General features: G+C 46.2%; 1 protein-coding gene across 6 annotated transcripts in view; it reads left to right on the top strand.

Annotated features, from left to right (window-relative positions):
• Positions 1-2,791: 2,791 nt before the first annotated feature.
• The window catches only part of COL26A1 (collagen type XXVI alpha 1 chain), a 168,804-nt gene continuing 146,403 nt past the window's right edge, over positions 2,792-25,192 (top strand). For all 6 annotated transcript variants that reach the window (XM_033078465.1, XM_033078461.1, XM_033078463.1 and 3 more), the window contains exon 1: positions 2,792-3,128. In XM_033078465.1, coding sequence (XP_032934356.1) covers positions 2,977-3,128 — 152 coding nt within the window. In that variant the 5' untranslated portion in view covers positions 2,792-2,976. The remainder of the gene's footprint in view (positions 3,129-25,192) is intronic.

Here is a 25,192-nt window from a genome sequence, read left to right as displayed (position 1 = left end):
ATATGTTGCACTCGTAAGCACCATGGGGAGAAAAAATATTCATTTATTACTGCTATTGTGTTTGATTACACTACACATATCCAAAGGACAAAAATGAAATGTCATCTTTAATTCTCCCCTTACAGTAGACAATATCACCCTTTCTTCTCTCTTTCCAGAAACAGCTTGGAAGTCAATTCTTCATTTTCATTTTAAATCAGCCATACAGAATAGAAGCAAGTGTGCATTAGGGACATGGCAGAAGTAATGGGGGTCTGGAGATCTGAGCTCTGTTTCTGGCTCTGCCTTTAGCTCTTTGCAGTCTTGAGCAAAGTCATTTGACCTCTGGTCTCCACTGTCTCAGTTCATGAAATAGGAAGACCATTTGCTTCCTACAGATGTCTCTAATAATTTGCCAGAATCATGTCTTGTCTAATCACCTGTGTTTAATATCTCCTAGGGTCTTGCAAAATCAGTGAAGGCTGAAGCAGCAAATTTTCCATGCAGCTGAAAATAAAATGCTTTTGGAAGGTTAAGACTTGAAGACTACGAAGAGCTTCTGAAGGGTCTAACCCAGGCCAGGAGAATGGGTCAGAAAGCCACTGGTGCTGTTCAGTGTTGTTAAATGTTGATAAATGATCTATCTGAGCCTGTCAGGAGAGGGAGGTGTGATTGGGACAAAAGGCTGAACCCTGCCCTCAACACTCAGCCTGGTGCTGCAACAAACTGCTGGGCTGGAGGTGCAGCTGCACCCACTGTGTGCACATGGAGCTGAGGATGAGCACCCACACTGAGGGCAAGGGGCTCTTAGAGAACTGCTCAGTGTTTTGCTGTTCCTGACTCCTTTCCTGGGTGAAGGCTGAATTTGGAGTGGTTTGTAGTCCAGCTTAGGGGAAAGAGCAGAGAGTAAATCTTCTTTTGTTGCCCCATCAGGCTGAGCAGAGGTTTCCTGGACTGACTCTGAGCAGCATGTCTGAAAGGTGAATTTCTGGGAGCTGTGTGCTTTCTTAGGGGTGAGAGAAGGGAAGGGAAAATGTTCTCACTGGAAGTGAGGGAAATATAAAGGGAAGAGTGCTCAGGCTGCCCTGATGGGGACAGAGGGCCCTGTTACGTCCCAGCTTCAGGCACTGAGGGCTTTTTGTAAATAGAAAGTGTCTGTTTCTAGTGGGCTTGGCAGTTGGTTGCTGGAACAGAGCTTTTAGGTCCCTTTGGGCTCAGAGTGCTGGTGCACTGCCCCAGCTCTGTGCTGAGCTGCAGTGCAAACTGCATCTCTGCCTCCTTGTGTGATTTGCTCCAGTGATTAATGACAGCGGCTGTTTAAAAACCTGGTGCCTCATTTGCAGTCTAAACTTGTCTGGCTACAGGCTCCAGCCAGGGGCTATTTATCTCTGTGTGCAGGCTCTGGAGGTGGGCACCGTGGGGGAAGGGGAGCTGCTCACCTGTGGCTGGGGGCAAATGACAGGTACAAGATTCTGGATTTTCCCAGTGTCTTGTAGGGAACATTTTTCAGCTGCACCATCTTGCAGGGATGGTATTGCCCTCGAGGGAAGAGGTCTCTGCCTTTGCAGAGCCCTACGGGGAGGCCCTGGGTCCCTAGAATACCCCAGCAAGAGACCTGCTTTCAGTGGTACATCAGGGCTGTCTTTGGCTGACTGCACAAATATTGAAGGTGCAGAGGTGGTGTTGAGAGCTTGCATGATCTGAGGGTAAAAAATTTATAGAAACAGTTGTGTCACCTTAAAAATTAAATCCCTTCTTGAGGTGTTTGGTGCAAAGAAGGTGCTTGCCCAGTCAGTGAACTGCAACAGCTCAGGTTCCTCCGGAGCTGGGAAGGGAACACTGTTGCCAAATGGGGGATGTACAAGGGTTTTAAACACAGACTCAGCTGCTGTACAGAGAGGGAGCCTTGCTGCTGCCTTCCTTCTCGGGTGTTACCATTCTGAAACATCTTTCTACAACTGCAAAAATGCTCCTCCTGCCTGGGGTTGGCTGTGCCATTCTACAAGCTCAGGCCCATCCTGCTTGGTAAACCAACGGGATCTGTGGGAAGGGGTGGCAAAGAGAGTGCTTGTGTGTGAACCACAGGATCATGAAAGTTGGAAAAGACCTCTGAGATCATTGAGCCCAACACTCCAACTCACACTGTCATGTTCACCACTAACCCATGTCCCCACCTGAGTGATGCCAGAACGAGTGCACATGGCGAAAGCAGAGACCACTTTCTCGCTGTTACCTTGTGAATTAAGAGTCTTAAAATTATTTATTTCCTATTTTATCTGTGTAACTTCTGCAGCAGAAGTTACCTGTGAACGTGGCAGCAGGCACCAGCTTTGGGGTATTTGTGCTGCACTGCTGAGCAATGGGTTCCCTTCCACCTGGCCCTCAGTTAACTGGGGGGACACACGGATTTCTGGTGTGATGCCTTGGCTCGGGTGGTCCCTGGGGCTGGCTCGGGTGGTCCCTGGGGCTGGCTCGGGTGGGCCCTGGGGCTGGCTCGGGTGGTCCCTGGGGCAGGTTTGGGTGGTCCCTGGGGCTCCTCGCTGCCGGCTGTGCCCGGGGCTCGGTGCCGCCCCGCGCATCCCCAGCCTGGCCCGGGCCGGGCGCTGCCCCTCCGCAGCGGGGTCTGCCGCCAGGCCTGGCAAGGGTTAACGCCGAAGCCCCACGCCCCCTTTGACGGAGTCGGGCCAACCTCGCCAAATTTGAAAAGGCATCCGGGGCTGAGTGTGCGCCCTGGGAGCACCGAGCCGCGCTGGCCCCGGACCCCCAGCGCGGGCAGCAGCCGCCGCCGGGGCTCGGCTTGCCGAGGGTCGGGGCTCCCCTTTGGCAGCCGGAGCAGCCATCCCGTGTGTCCAGCACTCCTGCCCTCTGCTCCCCGCTCCCGGGGCTGCTCCGTGCCGGGGGATCCCGCCGTGACCCCGGCCGGGGAGCACGGTGCGGCCGTGCGGTGTAAGAGGGAAGGAAAGGGGGAGGCGGTAGGAAAACCCCGTTCTCGCAAAAATGCGGCTCGCTCTTTTCTTGTCCTGGTGCTGCTGCCTGCATGGATGCGCGCTGGGCACTGGCTTCCTCTATCAATTCCCAGCATCAACCCTGCAGCACAACTACCCAGAGCAGAGCTCCGGCTCGCCGGGCAGCGGCTTCGCCAGTCGCCGGTGAGTAAGAGCGGGTCCGCCTCCGGGAGGAGCCGCGCCCCGCCGGTGGCTCCGGGGGGACGAACGGGCACGGCAGAGCCGCGGGCAGCGCTGCCCGGAGGGTGCTGGGCTGGGCTGGGCTGGGCTGGGCTGCCCCGGTGGGGTGCGGGACCCTCCCTACCTGCCCGCAGCACTGCCCGCCTGCCGGGGCACGGAGCGGCCGGGGAGTGGGGGAGCTGAGCTGGGGTGAATGACACCCGCACAGTCTCCCAGCCCGGAGGGGAGGGGAAGGGGCTTTGCCCGGGCTGCGAGCCCCTGCAGTGCGCAGCCGGAGCAGGAAAACCTCCCGAGCCGGGACGCTGGGGATGCCGGCAGAGGGAACTGTTATAGCCCTCGGCTGCGAGGAGAAACTTGTTCAGCTCAACAAAGGAAAGCCCTTAATTACAGATCTCTCTTGAAGAGCCGCAACTTCCAAGTAGCTGTTTAAAACTAAACCTCCCACTCTTCTGCTCTCCCCCCATCCCAACCCAATTTCTTATAAACTTAATATAAATCAGGTTTGATTTACTGTATCTTACTGCTTCAGTAGAGCAAACAATTTAGGTTTCTCCCCCTCCCCTCTGTTTTCTCTGGGTATTTCTCTAGAGGTGAAACAGCTGTTCAGATGAATGAGCTGCACTGTATAAAGCAGGAGAGTGGCTTAACCTGATTCCAGTTGTTCTTGAATTTCACTTTTTTTTTCTTTTTTTCTATTTTTTTCCCCTTGTCATTCCTTTAAATGGGGACTTGAGATTTAATATTCAGGGCTCGTCCATCCCGTCTCTACCTCTTTTCCTCCTCCCTTGCTAATACCTAGTCTGTGTAAGTTATGCTGCAGTGGAGGAATGCTTCTGCCAGCAGCACTGCTTTGGGCTGGGGTTGGGAACACGCACGGACCCCGTGGATTTCCGTGTCGGAGGAGCAGGGGCGGACCCCAGCCCTGTGCCTTGCACGGGGCTCGCATATGGTGCGGATTTCCCCCTGGGGGGAGGCGGCTTTGTCCGCTGCGCTGTCAGACAGGCCTGGGGCTGCAGGGGGTGTGATGTTAAACTACAGCAACTGTCAAAGGGTTTGAAACGGCAGAAAATTACAGCAGAGTAATGGGATAAACCTATCCCAGCTGGATCTCTTCCAAGGTACCCCCTTCCCAAAGCATGAGCTGCAATGAGAACCACATGTCATTTGTCTTACATATCTATTAGCCTGCAGATCTTTGTTCAGAGCTACCACGCTTACATGAGTGTGGACTCTGCTCACCAAAGACCTTCCCCACTTCACACTCTTGCACAGTTTTCCCAAGCCTCAGTGGTTTGGGTAGCTGGTGCTTTGTCAGGGGAGCGTGTCTCTCTCCAAGTCTATAAAATGTTGTGTAAAACCACGTAAACCTGATTTAAACAGTGATGTTGGGGAAAGCTGGTAGATTTTTAAAATTTATTTTTTATGTATGATGGAACTTTGCCCTGGGAGAATCTCCCATTCTAGTTTAATGCAGAAGGGGAAGTAAAAAATTGAAGGGAGGAAAAAATCACCAGTGGATGTTGTGCAAGAAAAATTCAAGTGCTCAGTCAAATATCACACGTTGAAGCAATCTTTGTATGTTTTAATTTCCCCTCGAGTGGTGAAGTTTTGTTGTTGGCAAATGTCTAACAGCTTCACTTTCTGATGGGAAAATCTGTGTGGGAAAACTTTCCCCAGCCACAATGTTGGACTTCTGAGGGAAGTCTCCTGCTGGGTGCAGCTTCAGGTTGGGATAGCTGGACTTTTCTGGATTTAATATGGTCCATGATAGGAGTGAGGCTCTTTGCTCCTAGTCTGACATTGTTCTATGTGGGTGCAAAGCCTTTTTTAAAGGGCTGAATCAGACTGTTTTTATGTTTTTTTCAGTGTGCCTTTTGCCATTGAAAGAGGGGATTTTGGTAGCACTTGAATTATGTGAAGCAACAACAGCTCCATCACACCAAAGCTTTCTGGCCTCTGCCCTGGAGAGGCTGTGGAGGACACAAGATGGTGGGAAGGTGATTGCTATTAATGGCACTTTATGGCCATTCTCACTTTCTCTTCTTCAACCTCCCCAGTATCTGCTTTGTCCAGTGACTTCTGGCAGGGACAGAGCCTTGACAGTTCCTGCTGCAGCTCCAGGTGTTGGCACATTGCAGCACATGCTGATGTGATGCTGTACAGTTGACAGGTTTCCTTGATACAGGACACACCATGTTCCTGCAGTTGTCTTTTCCTGTCCTTGATCAACAAGTGATTGAGCTGTTTGGGAATATTGCTATCAATTTTCTAAAAATTAACTTGTCATAAGAGTTGTGTTTCTCCAAGGTGAGAAGTTTCTGGAGTCCTTTGTGCTGCTGCAGGCCTTGGTACCTGGGTTGCAGGCTGGCTCAGAGATGGGCTCCTGAGGCTCTGAGGACTGCTGACCGTGTTTCCTACCAGAAAAATAAGGCCCTGAGCACTGTAAAAAGCTTGGGGTGGGGGTGAAGGGAAGCTTGGAGGAAAAAATGCAATTATTCACATTCTCCAAAGTGATGCCATGGAATACTTGTTCTGGAGGAATGATGTATTCTTTGTTTCCTTTTTTATTTTTTAATGAATATTCTAGCTTCTAGTTGGCTTCAATTGACAGGTCTTGCTTACTAGACCAAAGACACTTGCAGTCTATCTTTGCATGTGCTTGAATTGAACTTCTGATGTGCAAGTGCTTGTGACTGAAATCCAGGCAGCAGTGTCTGTTTGCATTGTATAGACTGCAACAGCCTCACAATTCAGCTTGAAATTCCCATTCAGTGCATTTTGAACTTGCTGCTGTGTTAAGGCCATGAATGGGAAATGGGCCTTACTGGAAGCACAAGAATGGAGGGGCTGCCTGCCAAGCAGAAATCGTCCTCCAAGCTGTGAGAAGCTTTGCTAACCGAGTTAAGGGAGGTTTGTTCCCATGCTGGAAGTAACTCAGTTGTCAAGGAACCCTGCCTCTGTGTTAGTTGTCTTTGGGGTTGGTGTTCTCCCAACTTCTCATTCTATTTTCCTGTACTTTCTAATTAGTCATGCATTGAGTCCTTGTGGACTTAATTGTGGGAGCCAGAAACTTCTGAGAATAGATGCAGGGCTTAGACTCTTTGGATGAGAAGTGGAGGTGGCTGATAGAAAATCCCAAAACATGAACCCAAAAGAAGTGTAGGATGATATTTTTTTTACTGGGATCATTACAATACCATCACAAAAGCCCTCTAAGGGGTGGATGCAAATCCAGCTGTGCCAGTTAGGTCTTCAAAACGCTCTTCAGCCTAAAAACGTTCTTCCTGTTAATGAACATTAGAACCATGATGTTACAAATAACAGAACTGTACATGTAGGTATTCTTATCCACATTTTACTGGTAGCTGCACATTTGTTCACAGTAATTCCCAGTGCTTCCTACAGTAGTGATGGTTCTTGAGGATGGATATGGAGAGGAAAGCAATATCTGATAGCTTTAAGTGTAATATTTGGGTGGCAGAGGCTTTGACATGGAAGGCCAGGTGGCCTTCAGCCATTTCATGTTGTGACTCAGAGCAAACCCAGCAGAGTGGGACCTGGGTTCCAGTTGTCCTTCCATCAATGGTTTGCTTCAAATCAACAGGCAAATCACTTTGCCATGGATTCCATGGAATAGTTAAACCTGCTCTGTGGGCAGCTTTGATGTGAGAATGATATTTAAACAGACACCAGCTTTCCAGTACTGCAGCTTGTCTTGCTTCCCTGAGAAACCAAAGTGTTGGTGCTTGAAATATATTGTCAATCATTCCTTGAGGCTCCCAGTTTCCTAACAGGTCACTTGAATGTCTGGCACTCAAGACCAAGATGTTTGTGTGGAGCCCTTGCAGGTAGATGTGTTTTGTCCAGAGTAACTGCCTGTCTTGTGCCTGGCCCTACAGCTACATCTCTGCTGGGCTGGGAGTGACCCTCCCCAGCACAACTGCACTGTAATGTAGCAGCCTCCAGCCTCTTAGGTGAGGTTTTAGTTCTTCTAAGGAACTGTGGAACTCTTTATGTGATAGAAGCCTGTTCTTAATATAAAAAGGTCATCTATGAGTAAGTAGCCCTATTTATGCAGTCTGTCAGAATGCTTTCAGAATGTGTATCTGGAGTTTTCTTGATGGATTTTTATTCTCTCCTCAGTAGAGAAAGATGACTTGAACCTTATTTCAGCCTCAAATTCTGAACCTCTCGTGACTCTTAAGTGGGTGTGGAATATAAAACTCTACATATTGGCCAAATGTGGTTCTCCCTCCTTTTAGTGACAGGATCTTGCTCTCTGAGTCATTCTCTCCATCACCTAATTGTCTGCTCATTGCCTGAGGTCCCTGGTTTGCTGTGGGCTGTGAGGATGTCAAGCAGACAAGCTGGGATTTGTGTCACGCTGAGTCCTCTGCTCTAATTCTGCTTTGAAGTGCCCGACCCAGGTAACCAAGAGGTCAGAAGGTCTTGAGCTCATCACCAGACCCTGGGACTATCTGGTGTTTGTTCCCTGGACTCTGCAGCCATATGATCTTCATCTGACTCGTGGGGTTCAGGGCTGTAACTTTGCAATGCAATTAGCAGTGGAGCCAATGGTGGTCTGAGGGCCTGGTGACACTGGAATGGCTTTGAAATACCAGATGTGATTGTAGCTACTGCAGTAAATTGTATTCCTGGAGGAAATCTACTGTCCTGCCTTTCCAGCTGCTGGTGTGAATGATTTCCTCTTAGGTAGGTCTCATTTACCAGCTCGAGGGGAAAAAACAAAGGGAGCAGAAAGGCAGAACAATGGGTGCCAGTGAACTTGTGCTCCCTTTGGATAAATTAACACATGTTTCTTTCAATAATCCTTATTTTTTAGTTTTCTCAAAGTTGAGCTTGTTAGGGTGCTAAAGTGCTGGTGGAAACAGGTCAGGTTAGAAATGTCAAAGCTTTGCTTGGGGAGTGGTTCTGTGACACTGGGGTCATAGAATATTTACTCACATCTTTGTTTTGTTGGGCTGTGTCTTGATAAAGGGGGAGAAAGGAAGAATGACTTTCAGATAATGATTAAGAACTGAAAGCATAGAGTACTTCAGGTCTTCTGGGTCAGGGTAATGGACCTTTCCTGCATGAGACCTCCTGCATGTCTGGAAATGTTACTGGTTTTTAAAGCATAGATGCCTTTCCTGTAGGATAATACAAAAATTCATCCAACTGCATTTCTGACATATGCACAAAGCTCTTGACTCACTTTTAATTAGGCAGATCTAGACAGTGCTTAAATCTACTTCCACTGAGGCATAATGTTTATTTTGAATCTTTGAACATATAGCCAGCCTGTGCCAACTTAGATATCACAAAGATTCTGTTGAGGATAAGAGCTGCAAATTGGAAAAAAGGCCAATGCTACTAATTTGGTTACTGTTCTACATTTTTCATCTTTTTATATAGCTGAATAATACTGTATCTCTTGCTTAGTGTAAATATGCACAGTGTAGCACTCATCTGAATTAGTCCTTCATGCTGCAGAAACCAGCAAGAGTAGGAACTATGATATCGTTCCTTGTTGGTTTTGTTCCTTGCCTCCTTTTTTTTTTTTTGAGAAATGATTGTTTGTTGATATGTAATTTATTAAATTATTTAGATGCTTTGGCTGGTTTTGACAAGTAATCTTTTCCTCCTTTTGGAATTGAGAGAGTATGCTTGGGTGGAAGTATTGCCTGTAATGTTTAGGCCTTGCTCTTTGAAAATAGCTGAGTCTTTTGGGGAGGACCAACAAATAGGAAGCTATTTCAGGTTTCAGACTCCTTTTCCTTCTAAATCTGGGCAATCATATTTCTGGCAAAGAAAGAAGCCTCTTCTCTCTGTCTAGATATGGCTTTCACCCAGAGGCCCACACAGTGGATGCTTCTGAGACAAAAGCTGAAGGCAGCTTCACAATGTTTCCTGTTTGGAACAGGTCATCTCCTCTTCCATATTGGTGTAGTTTGTCTGAAAAAGAATCTGCAACTCAAAATCATAATAGTTGTTTTTGAAACTGAGAAGAGATGGTATCTGTGATATTCCCTTATTTAGGACTCTTCCCTTTACCTCTGTGGTTTGCTTTGTGTCTCCTGTCCATCCTCCCAGAGCTGAGTAAGGCTGTTCTTATCCAGCCACCTGCCTTTGTGCTGAGCAAACAAACCATCTGTCAAAACACTGAAACCAGAGTGAGGTACCACTGCATAGAAGGGACCAATTCATGTCCAATATTGACATCAGGTTATGTAGTCAGATGTCTTTTTAATCAATTCCACTTTTTCTGCCCCTAGGAACTGGGTGGAAGTGATATTCTTTGCAGCATTTGTGCTGCATGCAGGCATGTGTTTGCTCAGAGCATCTCAGAAATGCCAGTGCAGTGAAATCATGAGGCAGGGGAGTATTCCCTGGATGTGGTTGTGTAACCAAGATGTACTGAGTCTGTAGAGTTAAGAACAGGTCCAGTTCTGTTTCTTCTGGATGTCCCCCCATCCCTTCTGTGTGTGTATGTGCACTGTGGAGAGGAGATGTGCTTGTCTCTGCAGATGGACAAGACTCTTGATTCCCAATTTCCACTTTTTAATGGAATAAAAAGACCAAGGACATGGAAGAGTGTACCTTATAGAGGTAGTATAGGACAAGGTGTTTCATGGAAGATGCCTGTTTCATGCAAGGACAGTTTTGGGGGTGGACTCTGAGGAAGGGGGCACAGCAAATTTGGTTGCAGGACCTGAATACTAAGGTTCTTGGTCTTCTGTGTGAGAAATGGGAACAGGATGCCCCTTACCCTGTGCATGTTGGATGCTAAAGCTGTTTAGGATTAAGAAAAGGCAGCTGCATAGGTGCTAAATGAGCTGAATACTCCTTTTGCCCTGTTGGGATGACCCTGTGAGATGGAGCCGCTCAGTTAAGGCACTGCACAAAAACTTCCCTTCTTGCCCTTGGCTTGTTTTGTGCCTGGGGTCAGTCAACATCTGCTTTTTCCCTACAGGACTTTGCTCAGTTGTTGAGGAGTGTGGTGCTGGGAGCTCTCAGCTTGGTTTGAGCTGCTGCTCCTGGGGAAGGGCTGGGGGCAGATGGGCTGCTGGATGGATGACATAATGTCTCTGTGCTGGGGTCCCGTTGGCCCGGGGTGGCTGTGCTTGCTGGGGTGTGGTAGCCCTGAACGGAAGGGCAGACATTTCTTTTTTGCTGTGTGCTGCTTAGCCCTTATTAAACTCAGATGTTTCTAACCCCTTCCTCCAGGCTCTCATTATTGCTGTAAACACAGCAGAGCACAGGGAGCTTTTTCAAATCCTCGTTTGAGGCAGCAATGGGTGACAGCTCTCCCCATATGAATTTAACGCTTCAACCCGAGGGAGATTTCTGCCTGTGTTTTCCCTAAAGAAAAAAAGACCTTTTCATCTGATGCCACTTCTCTTGTTCCTGCTGCAGGTTGCTTGACTTCCTTGCTTTCTTCTTGCCTGATTCTGTCTTGTGCTTCCCCAGAAACCTGTCTGGTTTTACAGCCCTGCTCAATGTGGGCTGTCTGGCTGCTTGTCTCATCACTGTATTTTGTTCAAATGTTGTTTGCATTTTCAGTGGCAGTGAAAGCAATACCAGCTAAAATAAGGTTTCTGTGCTGTCAAAAAGGCTCTCCTAGAAGAAGCACCTAGATCTGCCTGTCAGCAGGTCTGTATCTCAGCTGTACCTGTTCCAGATTTACTGTGTGCCTCTGACAAAAAATTATATTTCAGCTTTCTGTGGAGGGAGAAGGAGAGGAGAGACTGCCATGGTAACAGGATCTTAGATGCTTTCTACCTATGAACCACAACTTTACCCAGCATGAGCTACTGTACCCCTGTGGGGGAGCTTAGGAATCCTTGGTATCTCTGAATATAACCCACCAACTTTGAGGTAAATCCAGGCTATTTATAACCTCCTTGTACGCAGTTCTCCAAGGACTATATCCATTGCAAATCTACTTAGGAGTCTCAAATATCTGTCCATTTAATATAATTCTTCTTTGAGCTGAGAAATTCTTGGCCCACTTGAGGTATCAGAGCTGCTTTGTGCATAGCACTGGCTTAGTAAAAACTGTGTTCCTGCAAGATCTGAGGGTCTGTCAGATCATCTGTATGACTTGTTCTTGTGACATGTGTCTTGCTCTACTCTTGTGTCCCTTGTTGTAAATTGAGCTAAAGAGCTCTAGACAGAGCCAGGCTATGGCAGATGTTGGGAATCATTGCCATTCTGATGCTGTATTTAGTCACTGGGTGCTAAGTTTCCTTTTGGAAAGTTAGGCTATCCTAAACCACTTAAAGGTGAGCTACCTTGTTCCAAAGCTCTCCAGATCTGGTCCCTGGAGTCTCTGGCTTGGTTTAAATTGCCCTTCAAAAGTTTTTTGGCATGTGGGGAGGTACAGAGAGCTTTTCTCAGTTGTGATTTTACATCTCCAAGAAAACACTGATTTAATTAGTGGTCACTGCAGATTTGAGGTGAACTTTTAATGCAGCTTTTAATAAACTTAGAGCTAAAATGGCAGCACCCCTGAGAACTGAGCTGTCAGCTTGTGTCTGTCACTGGCACCAGCAGTACAGGACAGAGAAAATCTGATATGCTTAAGCTTCAGTATTTCAACATGGCAAACCCTGCTAACCTAAACACTGAGGGGGGAGCTGCATTCTTTGCTATGCCTAATCTCTGTATTTTGTTAAACATGCATTCCTGCCAGAACTTTATTGGACAGAACAATAGTGACCAGCTGGGCAAGTGACCCTGGCTTTTCTGGTCGGCAGAGGAATTCAGCATCTGAGAAGTTCAGATTCTCATGTGCAGCTTAAAGTGATCTGGATTTAGTTGCTTTTAATTATTAGCTGGCTGATTCATAAGGCTTTGTTTTCCACCCTCTTTCCCAAGACAAAGACTGTTTCCTTAAATGCTCAGTATATATTCTATAGAGCAGCACAGAGTCTGGGAACTGAGACTTGCAAGTTCTCTCTCTCTTTTCTTTCCCCTAAATAAAATGGGAATAGTAATACTTCCCTTCATGTAAAGGAAGGCTCTGGGGAGCATTTCACAAGGGTGTGGTTCTATCTTAGAGGGAAAGCTACAAAATCCAAAGTATTGTATATGAATTTATGCTGAAGTTTATAATAAATCTATGAATGATAATACTTGGCTCTTGTATAAACTTCCACTCTTAAAGAATAGAGGTCATTGTGCTCCCTGTTTACTGCACCTCTCCGAGTCTGAATGACTGGGATTGGTCTTTGGGAGTAAGCTTTGCCTGAGCTCTGCAGAGAAGGATCAGTTTGAAGGGGATGCTGAGGGGGGAGAGGGAGGTGCTGAGCAGGGCAGGCTGGACTGACCAGCAGCAGAGGTCTGGGGGATGGCACAGGCTGAGGGGGTTTCCTGTCCCCAGGGTGGTTTTTGGGAGCCTGGATGTGGGACATACCTTTAGAAGCAGCAGTGACCCTGCTTTGTGCTCAGGACACAATGTCTGTGGCAATGGGTGTGACCCAAGAGCACCAGCCTTGGAGCAAAGGCAGCTCTGGGCTGTGATGCTGCAAACTTCCCCTGATCCCATCTGAAGTACAGCAGAGAGCAAAAAGGCAAATTGGCTCTGTAGGATGTTACAGTGCTTGGCTTAATGCTGCTGTAAATCAGCATAACCTGCAGCAAAAGCTACAGCCTCCCTGCAGTGTATTTCAGGATACAGCACCGAGCCAAAGGGTTTAAACTATCACACAGTAAAATGCTGTCTCTGGGGCAACTGTTACTGGAAGTCACTAATGTATATCACAAATGATACAAAAATTTTGGATTACAGAGTGGTAGGAATTCTTCGGCTGTCGGCCTGTGGATAAGCTTTGAATGAGTGTGCATTGCAAGCAGAAATAATAGGATCTCATATTGCCAAGCACTAGAAAAATACTTGAGGCCTGATACTGTAATTAAAAGTCTGCTAAAACCCTTGCAAGACCGCTGCAACCAAACCCATTGTAAATTTATTTCAAGAGCCACAGCAACATACTAATTTTCTTGGGTAATGTCCTTTGAAACAATCAAGCTCTCTAATTATGTCTGTCAGGCCTTGCCAAGTGGTTCTTGGCATCTGAACTAGAAGGTTTTCAAAGTAGCTTCTGCAAATGACTGTGGAATTTTGCTGAAGGTGAACTTTCAGCTCCCAGGTAACATTTGGAGAAGTTACTGCCTGACTTTTAGGAAGGTTAGGGTGAAGCTGTGTATCTCTACAGTGGCTTGGAAGAAGAAGAAAAGTGGGAATGTGGAAATTATAGGAATCATCCAGCTTGTCTCATGAATTGAATGCAGTTGGAAACTGGGTCAATTTGTGTCAGACATTTCAGCTGCTGTCCTGGTTGAGCTGGCAGTCATCTTGTGCTGCCTGTGTCTGGGTGCTGGGTTGGATCTCAGCATCCCTGTGGAAGCAAGGCTGGCTTGGCAGGGCACCTCCATGAGCTCTCATGTGTGGGGATGGTTAGGGGTTTTTTTTAATTGTTGTTTGGTTGGACTTTTTTAACCAACCAGCCAAAAAACACTACCACAAAACCAACACCAAACCCCATACAAGCATTTGACTGGAGTCACACACTTTCCATGGGTTTGTGGCTCAGATGTTGCCAGTAACAGCTGGATGGGTGACCAGGCTGTTCCCATGGACATACCTCCAGCAAGGGGAACCAGTTCAGGAGCTGTCCTGTCACTCCATGCTCTGAGGTTCTACCAACCTTTTTGTTTTGTGAATGAGAGTGGTTTCAAGTGAAACTCAAACCATTTATTTCCTGCTGTGATGTGAGTCTGTCACAGCTATTTAATGTGATGTTCAGCTCTGCAGTGTTCTTATACCCCTCTATACCCCGTTAGAAATGGCTCAGGTGAGTGCTGTAGCAATGGCAGCTGCTGGCTTTGCTTCCAGGGTGGCTCAATCTGGCACTATCCTTTACTGAGACAATGCATGGAAAAATTCCTCCAAACTGTAGTGAAAGTTGTGCAGGAAAACTCTCATGTGTGTTTGTATGAGGGAGGAAAAACCACCACCAAGTTTGAGCTGTTGTGTGTGAAGTTTGTTTGTGTACACACTTAGTGCAGTAATAAACACAGGTTGTTGCTGTGTGTCACTCACAGGTCTGCTGGTTTGCCCTCAGCCACTAAAGTAATAGTAAGATGTTCTTCCCAAACTACAAAAAAGGTACCAGAAATGCAGAATAACTGTCACTCACTGATAAAATTCAGATCTTAACTGCTTGTTTTAATCAAACTTTTATCTTGCATGCTATTTGTGTCACTCTTCATTCTCTGATGGAAGAAATGCATGTAAATAGAAGAGGGAAAAAAGTTATTCTCTCTTTAATGGTTTTGCCTTGAATTTGCCCCAAGCTTTTGTCAGTACTGTGTGTTTAATGTGTTTGGTGTCACCACTCCTTTGCACACACAGACTGAGACCCCCTCAGCAGTAACTCCAGGTATTCCCATTCCCAGCAGAGTGATGAGGGGTGCCTGTGAAGGGTTTGCTTTAGGAGTTTGGTTCACTTGTGGGCATCAGTTTGCACTCTCACCAGTTTGTGGTTAAAATGTTTTATGTTTGCCATGGTGGAGCAGTTAGGTTGCCCTGTCCTTTTGCATTGGCAGGCAACTTTTAACTTAAACCACCACCAAAGAAACCCTGCAAACCCTCATCTAGTACAAGTGCTGTACAGTTCTGCACAGAACAGGGCAGGAATTTTTCTGACCAAATGCCTGTATCTTTCCCTCAGACCTCCTGCTGTCCCCTCTCTTGCTCAGTGCTGCTTTCTCCCCATCCGGTTTCCCACGTGTGTACTCGGGAATGTTTCAAGGCAGTGTTATCATTCCTAAGGAATCTACTGTGCATGCACAAGCTGAGGAAGGGTTTTTTTCAGCTGTTATTACTTGGCCAAATCAAACCCATTTTCCACCTGGATACTGAAATGTAGATCTCCTCCCTTCCAAACAGAGGCTTCCAAAGCACTGAGGCACTAAAGCAGTTTCGTAGATTGCTCAAGAATTTTTTAATAACAGAGAAAGGTGTTAGTGTTTCCATTCACAAGAGAAAGGCTTTCTTTTTTTAAGCTCTTTTTATTTCTAATGAACAAACTGGGTTTCAGCAGGGTTTAAAAGGAGAATACAAATAATTGTTCTTGGCTAGAAATGAGGTATGGTGACTGCTTCCAGAACCAGTGAAAGCTTAGGAAGTTGTGTTAAAAGCAGAACAAACTTTTCACATTGAAAATAGGTAGAGCACTTAGTTTCTTGCTGTCTCTTTACAATCTGTCTGTAGACAGATATCAAAGTGCACTGGTCTCTGTGTGATTAAAACACACCATCTGCTGAAGAGTGGGTTTAAAACTTGGTGAGGCAACACCGGGTGTTCCCTAGCAGGGGTTTGGGACTACTGTGTGCAAAGAGCTACAGAAAACACCATGGAGTTGTTTTATATGGCACTGGATGGGTGCAGTGAGGAGGGTGTAAGAGTGGGAGTCTGGAGGAAGGTGAAGAGGAGGCTGCTGGTACAGCAGGTTGGTGTGCTGGAGCTGCCTCATCCAAGCCATGCTGTTGTTGCAGGGAGGGTCCAATGAGGCCTTTCCTTGGTGCAGAGGAGGCTCTTTGGAGGGACTGGTCATGGGCAGCCAGGAGGTGTTCTAGAGCAATTCCCTTCATTTACATGGACACTGGGGAGGACTGGCTTGAGAGGGAGACAAGGCAGAGAAAGATGTGATAAACTAACCACCAATGGATGTGGACATATGTTTGTAAAGGTTGTTGCTGCTTTGCTACACTAATGGTGGTTTTGAAGAGTTTTAGCCTGTGCACGTTGAATTTATTAACTTCAGAACTATTGATACATCCTCCTGCCTTAGCTCAGCTCCCGATCTTGCTCTCAATATGCCCTTGGATCAAAACCGGCTGTTGTAAAGGGCAAACTCAGCTCTCTGATGACAGAACAGATCTCAGTTCTGATGTTCCTACTTCCCTACACATGAAACTCCCATGGGTGTGACTGGAACAATAGGATTATTTTCCAAATTATTTTTTATTGTAGTAACGCCCAGGACAGCCTTGTGCCAGACATGGCAGACATGGAATAAAAAGTTTTCAATTTAAATAGCAAATTAACACACAGGCTTTGGGGTTTGTTTTTCAGGCTGATTAACACTTTGAATACCCAGGCAGAAAGATTTTCCAAGGCTTTGTTTTCACTGAACTGGATCTTATGTGGCTGATCCTGGGGATCTCTGAGGGTAACAGCCTCATTTATCTACTGCACACTACCCAACATGAGCTGGCACAGTGGCAGGGCAGTTACTGGAGGAAAGTGCTTTGCTCTTGAGGTGCTGATATGTTAGTAGGGTACAGTCCCCAAAAGAATCTTCCTGAAACACCAGCAGGAGCCTTGTCTCAGGCCTCGTGCAAGTGCTGGCTCATGGGTACCTGAGCTTCAGCTGCCTCACTGAACATGTGGCTGATCTGAGAAATCCAAAAGGAGGAAGAGAAATTGTTGATCTGGAAGCAAAATAAAGAGATGGATTTGTCTAGACTGGCCAACTGTTTCTAATCACCTCTTCCAGCATGGGAAACATTAGAAAATGGCAGGGTTTTCTGGCACTGGAGGAAGGGCTGTCCTTGGTGGTTTCAGTGGGGTGGTGTCACCTGTGGCTCTTTGGCATCACCTGAGCCAGGGGAGATGTGCAGTGCAGCTGAGCCTGCACACGTGCTGCAGCTTCACTCTGGGAGGGGTGCCTTTGGCTCATGAAATCCTGCTCCCAACAGAGATGGGCAGCCACACTGCAGGTCACCACTGAGAAATGGCTGCTGTATTCCCTTGTACACCAGAGCCCACAAATTGCTTTACAAATTGCTGGCCAAATTGAACACCCAGACTGAAAAAATTGTAAAGTGCCACAGGAAAAGTGGGCAGGTGGAAGAAGTGTTGCTAGAAGAGTTGTGGGTTCAGTTTACCTGACACAACTGTTTGTGCAGGTATTTATTTCCAGGTGCATCCTAAGACCTGTGAATCTGAAGCTGATACTTTAATCTGGTTTTTGACACCTTTTGGGGCTCATTGCTGACAGTTGAAAAGCATAAGGAAATCACATCTGTATTGTCCTAAAGAGAAAGCAATGTGCTCTTTCAACACATTTGTTCTTTCTAGCTATCAAAAGGGATGTACCTGTCTGCAGTGGCAGCAATGTCCCAACTGTTCAGCTGCAGGAAAAACCCAAAACATGCATGTTATGTGAGCAGATTAACATCATGCAATAATAGGAGGCTTGATTGTGCCATCTTATTTTTTTTTTTTTGTTATACTCAACATTGTCCTTTTGACATTGCCTTTTGTTCTTGCTGTAGTTTGTGGGTTTTGGTGCCAGTATAATATTAATGAAAAACACTGCTTCATTTAGGCCAAGTGCCTGTGTTCCTGTCATGCATGTGGCATTCATTGCTGCTGGTAAGTGCTGGGAGTTTGGCACCAGAGGGCTGAATGGGAGGCACAAAGATGCTCTGTCTGTACAGAGCTCTACAAGCAAAAAACAAAACAAATTTGGGAGCAGGCCCTGTCCAATCCCTGCAGATTGGCTGGTGCTGCAGATACAGGCTCTGTAGGGCAAAGGGTGGGATTTAAGGAGATGCTGAAACCAGCAGGAGCCTGATTTGTCCCTTTTGGAGGACTGAATTGTGCAAAGTGTTTTGTTCCAAGGGGAATTAAAGACAGCAACGGGCACTGCCTTTATGGATGTTGGAGGAGCAGCTGTAGCCACAACAGGAGCAGCAGTAAAGCAGTGACTCCTTATACTGCTTTTCTTAATGTTTTCCTTTCTGCAAAGCTTGTGAGGACAAACAGGTGTGTGTCAGTGCCCTGTTCTTCTACTTAAAATTCACCCTCTGTCTATTGCTAAATCAAATTTAGGGTTTAATTTGGAATGAATTTTTGTAAACTCAGATACTGACTTTTATCAGAATTAGTCCTGTGCTATTAATGAGGATCAGGGTTGCTGTCCTCAGCATAACCAGTTCTAGATCAGACCCTCAGAGGAGGATAAAGACAAGAACCAAATGTAGACTTTGACCACAGGGATCTGTTTCAGACAAATAATTGGTGTGCCAAATCCCAGCTCTCTACTTTCACTCAAGGTCTTAAGGATTTTTTCCCTGTGATCCCACTCCTCTTTTCAAGGCTTTTTAGGAATGAACAAACCAGTTCTATGGATGTATTCACAGTATGGAGGTGTTAGACCTATCTACAGCCACATTATCCAGCTGTGCAAAAGTGTTTAGACTCAGGTTCTTCTTTTGAAAGGTTCTCATTCAAGCAGCTTTTAATGTTGTGAAAATTACGTACTCAGTTGTAACTGTGCATGATTTCCACGCTGCATGGATATCAAATGCCAAATTCCATCAAGTCAGTCTAATTTAACAACGGCAGATTCCATGGATATTTTTGTACATTTCCTCTTTCCTCCCTCTGTGAACACTGGAAACTACTGTCTTCTCATTGATTGTGATAAGCTCATGGGAGGGAGCAGCAAAACATTTCAGTGTGTAAAAGAATGTCTGTAAAAGCAAAGAACTTCAAAGGGGTGAAGCCCCCTTTTATTTCTGAGCACTCAGTCATGGACTAACCTCTTTCATTTCCATGCTGAAGGTAATTATGGTTCAGGTCAACCATATTTATGGTTTGATTCAGTTGGAACATGCCACTGGCAGACTGAGAGGAGATGGGTACTGGGTATAAATCAGAGGGATTTTATGCTGGAGGGATGTTCCTGTGTCTTCCCAGCCCTCTGCCTTGCACACACACACAGAGGTATGCAGGCACAGAGGGGCTTGTTTTGAATGTGATCAATTTGTTTCTGATTCTACCTGCCTGATCAATGCTTAAATCTTCATCTGCCTCTGTCCTATCCTTCATTAATGTCAGTGCTGTGCTCTACAAGTGGATCAAAGCTGTGTAGTAGGTGAGTTCTTACTTTCAGCATCACTCCTGCAGTAGCTGATGGGTGCCTTGTGAGTGAGTTTGAAAACTAGAAGAGAAATGTTCTCATGGCTGAAGGAGCTGAATGTGGCTCTGGGGAGCTGGATCCCCTCCTTGTCTCTGAAGAAGAGTTGTACACATATTACATAGTATTTAGCTATGCTGCTCCTGGGTGTTTAATAATTCCTGTAGGGAGAGGTTTTCTCTTAGCCCCTGTAACTTCAGTGGCTGCAGGAGGATAAGGTAAGCTCTTGTGCAGTTTCCTATGGATTGAAGAAAGCTCAGCCCTCGAGGCAGTGCTTTTTGAAGGGTCACCCCTGCATAAAACAGAGCAAGGAAAGCACAGTTAAATGTGCTTGGCTGCAGAATTAGCTGAAGACTGAAGCTGTTGTGCAGACTGAACTGTGTTTTCTTCCTAAGGTAAAGATTCCTCTAGGACTAAACTCCCTCCAGCAGGCCCTGATAATCCACTTTGTGTGGGAAAACTTAAGGCTGTTATTGGCAAGTGAGTATTTGAAGTGCACTAAGCACAGAACGTATTGCCCCCCTGGGGAAGGGTTATGCTATTGGGAGGTTCCTAGATAAATTGTCCCATCTTACTCTGCTAGCCAGAACTTATTTTTATGGCCACTTTGTTCAGACTTATTGTGGGGGTGGAGTGGTGGTGTGAGCAGAGAGATTGGAGCTCCTTCCAATCTTTGTCTGACCAACATAGCGGAGTGGGAGACCTGGAACTTGTCTGATTCGTGTTCGTGCCTCTGGCTCTCTACTGCTTCAAATGGCTGCTGCTGTCTGGCTTCAGAAACACCAGCAGCCTTCCAGTTTTATTCCTTTCCCAAAATGAATGGGCTGCTACAGAGATTTTTCTCCCTTTTTTGCAGGAGTCAGGGTAACCTCTATTAGTGACTCTGAAGTGCTCAGTGGGAGTAAGGCATGCGTAAAACATCAATATTGACAACAAGATTACTGTGGCTTGTCATGGCTTCTGACTTGCAGGCCTCTTAAAACTTTGTAATGGAGGAGCAGAATCTGCTTTGAACTGAACCCTGCCATCATAAGCTTGTGTGCAGCCAGCCCCTTGCCCCTGCCAGGTGGTCTTTTGTGGATTCCTGAGCAATGGTCCATCTATGTACAGGCAATCCTGAGTCAATCCATCAGCACAGAACATTCCAGTACTGTGGAGACTCCTGGTTACAACTGAATTTTGTAGCTGGCTCTTTGCTGGACAACGAGCTGGATGACAGCCTTGATCCTAAAACCTGGTTACCTGGGGAGAACATGAATACAGCCAAGAACAGGGGAAACATAAGCCCAGCTTGGCTTTTATCTGAGCTTTCCAGTAACATGTGATGGGATTGTTTCCTCTTTAGCCAGGTCACAGCAGTAAAGAGTAATCTGGTCACAGCCAACTGGATTAGCTGGTAAACTTGATCCTGATGAGAGTCAAAGCACATTCAGGGAGGTGTGTATTTGTGAATAAGAAAGGAAAAATGTAGTTTTACAGAGCTAGATGGTTTGGGAAGAGATACCCCAGAGAGCCTGGCAGCCTTTGATTCAGGATTTCTTGGCATGTAGGGGGCAGCTTCTGCTCCTGGCCTCTAGGGAATATATAAATAACTAACCCCTCCTAATGCTGGGCTCCAGCACACAGTGCATGGATTGTTGTTCTGGCAGAGCAAATGGGATGCTGTACTATTTACACAGAGAAAAGGGCACAGTTTGCTTTCATTGAGTCAGAACGGCAACTTTTTCCCAGTGAAAGTCAGTGACCTTCTGATTTTATTGAAATTCTTTGCTAGGATTGCAGGGAAATTGATAGCTCCAGTGAAAAATGTTATGAGGAAACTTGGGGAAATCTACCTAGCTATCAAAACACTCCTACTGTTTTCTGTGCCCTAAATGTTGATCTCTGCTAAGTATAACACACAGTGTGATATCCTTATGGAAACAAAAAGATAATTCAGTGCAGTTGTTTACACAGGACAAAGCTTTAGGGCAAATCACAAGCATCAGAAATGCCAACCTTACTGAGAGATTTCTGTGATATTTATTGAGAGTAGGGAGGGTCAGTTTGTGCCCAAACACATGGAACAGGTGCTGATGAAACTATCCTGCATGTGAAGTGTTCTCCCACTCCCAGAAAGAATTCTCTTCCTTCTGGCTTGTCCAGTTAACTCTCTACCAAACCCACACCAGCTCTCCATTTTACTCAGCTCTGCAGCAGCACCAGTGGCTTTGTGCAGAGCCCAGCTGGGAGGATTGTTTCTGCTGGAAGCAGCTCTGAGCTGGTGGGAGCATGGTGTGCTTGGAGACCACGGATTTTGGGAGCTGGAGCTGAGTCCTTCAGTCCAGTGAGAGCATCAGCCCACAGGTCTGATACAACACCCATACAACACAGGTCGTGTGTGGCAGCTGGTGCCTGCTGTAGGTCTGTCCCTGGGTTTGTGTGTGGTGCTGAACTGTCACCCCTCTGAAAGAGGTGATTAGGCAGGAATGCAGCCACTTTCATTTGTGAGCTGCACAGTCCCCATTCACCCTGATCAGTTCAGCCCGGTGGTTCTGACACTGCCAGCTAACAGCCAGGTGGCTTTTCTCTTGTGAACCACCTGGAACATCCTCCAGGCACCCCCAGGACACAGAGAATATTGGTAAAAGCGAGCAGTTTGGACTAGGAAAGCAGCAAACACTGCTTTTGGGGATGGCTCTGTGTGTTTTGGTGTGAGTGCTTCCAAGCATTCCCAGGGGAGGGATGGATGGATGGATGGATGGATGGATGGATGGATGGATGGATGGAGAGATCCCTTATGCACCCTGTGGGCTTAGGGAGCAGTACTGTGCAAATCCCAGTGGTGAGAAGGGAGGGAAGATGAAGTTTCCTGTCAGTGTCTTTCCATCCATGAAATGATTGCTCTAACTATGCTGTCCAGGAATTAAGCTTTGATATGAGAGTGTGGCTCTTCTGGAACCTACAGTGTTTTAGCTTGGTTGTGTGTTACTTTACACTTCTCCACCCTCTGCAGTCTCTTTTTTTCTCATTGTAAAAACCAGAAACACTAAAAATCCAGACTCTCCAGGGGTGAACTGTGAGTCCAAATAAGCTTATGCAGGAGGTTCAGAGTCAGTGGGGTGCAGGTGTGGCTTTGTCTCTGGTGCCTGCTAGAGTGTAAGCCTGGATGCCCAGAGATCCTCTCAGGCTGTTCCACATGTGGAAGGTGAGGATGTCTTGTGTCCTCCAGTGTCCAGGTGCCTGAAGCCATCACTGCTTTTGCTGAGTCAGCAGAGGGCAGACATCTCAGCATCTGCTGAGGGAGGGCTCTGTTTAAGCTCCAAGTAGGAGTTTGCAGAATATCTCCAAATGGAAACAAACTATTGATCTTGTTGTTCCATTTAGCCTGAAGGGTCCACAGTAACATCCTGAACCTTCACAGTGATTATCATCAGATATCTGCTGGCACCAACACCCCCATTCCCTCTGGAAAAACACAGTTTCTGCTGTGATCAAGACTGAGATCTCAGTCTGTAGCCCCAGAAGGAAACTGTCTAAATCAGCAGCTTGCAGGCCATGATCTGCAGATCCTCTGTCTGTGAAAGTCTTCCAAGAATGAAATAGGGTGTGAGAGGAGGGGGTGTTTCTTTGGAAACAGCTGCAGGAAATGGACCAAGTGAAACTCCTCTCTCTGAGCAAGGACCAGTTCCATGGGATGCTGCAGAACACCATGCTAAATATGCTGGTGGTGAGCATGCATGAGATCCTAAAGGAGCTGCTGCTTGGATCATTTTGTTTGCTTGGTTGGAATATTCTTTTTGAATAGGCAGCAATATATTCTCTGCCATCCTGGATGCATGCCAGTTAAAGTCCTAAACCTTCCTTCCTAGCATCTGTATATAATATAAAGGGTCATTTATAATCTCTGTAAGCCATGATGGGGCTTTTCGTCACCTTGTCTGAAGCCTACTTGCATTCTGGAGGCTGTTCTTGCTGACTTTTGGCTTGCAAAGAAGTCTTGGGATGGTTTTGTCTGTCTTCTTTCTGCTGTAATCACTGTGCTATTTTATCTGCAGTCAGTTCCAAGCTGTATGTCCTAATGCATCCTTGACCAGCTGTGCTCCTGTTTTTGTCTCACCTGCCTGTGTGCCACAGTAAAAAAACCCTAAAAGTTGTATTTGTAGACAAATTATGCTATTTATGGGAAGGCAAGTGTGTGATGTACCTTTCACTCCTTGCTGTGGGTACCTTTGTAACCAAACACTCCCTTCTGTTGGTAAAGAGAGAAGCTGGAGAAATTTGTGCTCACATTTGATTAGATGAGTGTCTTTGGGGTCTGCCCTTTTATTTTTTTATGCCCACACTGGTGTTTCTGCTTTAGAGATGAGAAGTGTGGTACTTTGTCACTGCTGCCTCTGTGCTCCTGCTCAGGAAGGTGAAAGGTTGTCCCTGGATTTGAGTGAAGGATTTGTTACCCTGCCATGAGCAGCCAGTGCTGTTCAGCCTGGCAAACCCAGGTGATGGCTTCAGGCAAGGAAAGCATGGAGAGCCTCAGGGAAGCTTCTCACTTCCTGTAGGGATTGATTCCTTTTATAACAGGTCCATGAGCAGGTCATGTGAAGAAATGAACCTGGGAGGGTGTTGGATTTGTCCCCACCCCAGTGTGCTGTAGAATGGGAGCAACCTTTATCTTCAGGTGCTGTCACAAGGTTGTACCAAGTTCTGTTCAGCACCTCTCTTCCATGAAAGGCTGCTCCCAGGCAGAAATTACAACCTGATTGCCAGATTCCTTGGACTTGGAAGGGGGTGTGTGTACCTGCTCTGCTTGATCCTTAGAATAAGCTGTTAAAAATGTTACTCAGATAACAGCAGTTTGGGGCTTTTTGGAAAGAAAATCTGTGCATTGCATCAGCAGCCACTGACTAGAAGCCCTGGCAGATTCAGCCTTGTGTGTAGCTTAGAATAATCAACCTTTCTTGCAGTTTTTGATGTAGGCAGCTTGCACAGTGCCACCTCCAGAGCCTCACATGAAGTGCCAGACTCCCAAAGTGGTTCAAAACAATCCTTGAAGGAGCCAAGATGACATTAAATTTGTATATATGCAAGGGAAGCCTAAAGAGGGTAATGATTAGTTTCCATTCTCTCCTTAGGAATTGCAATTTTGAGATGCCATTGTCCATCAACAAGAGCAGATTGTCTGCCAGATTCCCTCTGGCAGTTCCAGAGTCTGCCCCTATCACCTACCTTTCTCTTCTGGGGTGTGTGGTGGTGTTTGCCTCCATTCACCTCATTTCCTTTCAGGAATATGAAACTCTAATTTCAGCATCAGATATGAAGGATTTTTTCAGAGTGCAGTTTAATTTTTTTAATATTTTTATTTTTCCATCTGACACACAAGTACCTTGTGTGTACCCAAGAAAGTGGGATGAGTTGTTTCCTAAGCCCAGCAAACTCAATATTAGTGTGAAATGATCAGTGTAGGATAATCCCATTTATACTCCTTCATGCTCTGTTACGTGTTGCTAGTGTGGATACTGCTGCTTCCTTCCTTTTGTGCCCTGGGAACAATTTCTTCACTCCTCTCATCTTAGTGAAAAATTTGGTTTTCATGATTTCAGGATACATTACTCTGCCATTATGCTGGCAGGTTCTGTGCATGTGCAGGTTGTTTTACCTGACATGAAATGCTCTGAGGCTCATGCACAACTGCTGTCCACACCATGGCTGGAAGCACTGGGCTAAAAACATGTTCAGGGTAAGTAAGGCAGGGCTGTGATTTTCCCAACCCCTCTTATCCTCACCCTTTTTCCTGGTTGCTTTTCATTCTGTGCTCATCAGGCTGTTCCCATGGCATGAGGAGATGTTACTCCTGTCTGACAAACCCCATGACTGAGGCTTGGAGAGACCAAATGGCTGATTGCACCAAGTGTGCAAGTGAAATGTAAAAGAAAATTCCAAGTAAAGTTATCACAATTTCAACCTTTAGCTCCTGCTGTTTCTTCTGGTCCTGCTCCCTAAACTTTGTGTGAAAGTTGCGTTGAGCCCATTAAAGGATCTGATGTCATCATG

Source organism: Catharus ustulatus, chromosome 22, assembly GCF_009819885.2.
Source record: "Catharus ustulatus isolate bCatUst1 chromosome 22, bCatUst1.pri.v2, whole genome shotgun sequence".
Lineage (NCBI taxonomy): Eukaryota > Metazoa > Chordata > Aves > Passeriformes > Turdidae > Catharus > Catharus ustulatus.
This window is presented reverse-complemented; position numbering and strand designations above follow the sequence as displayed.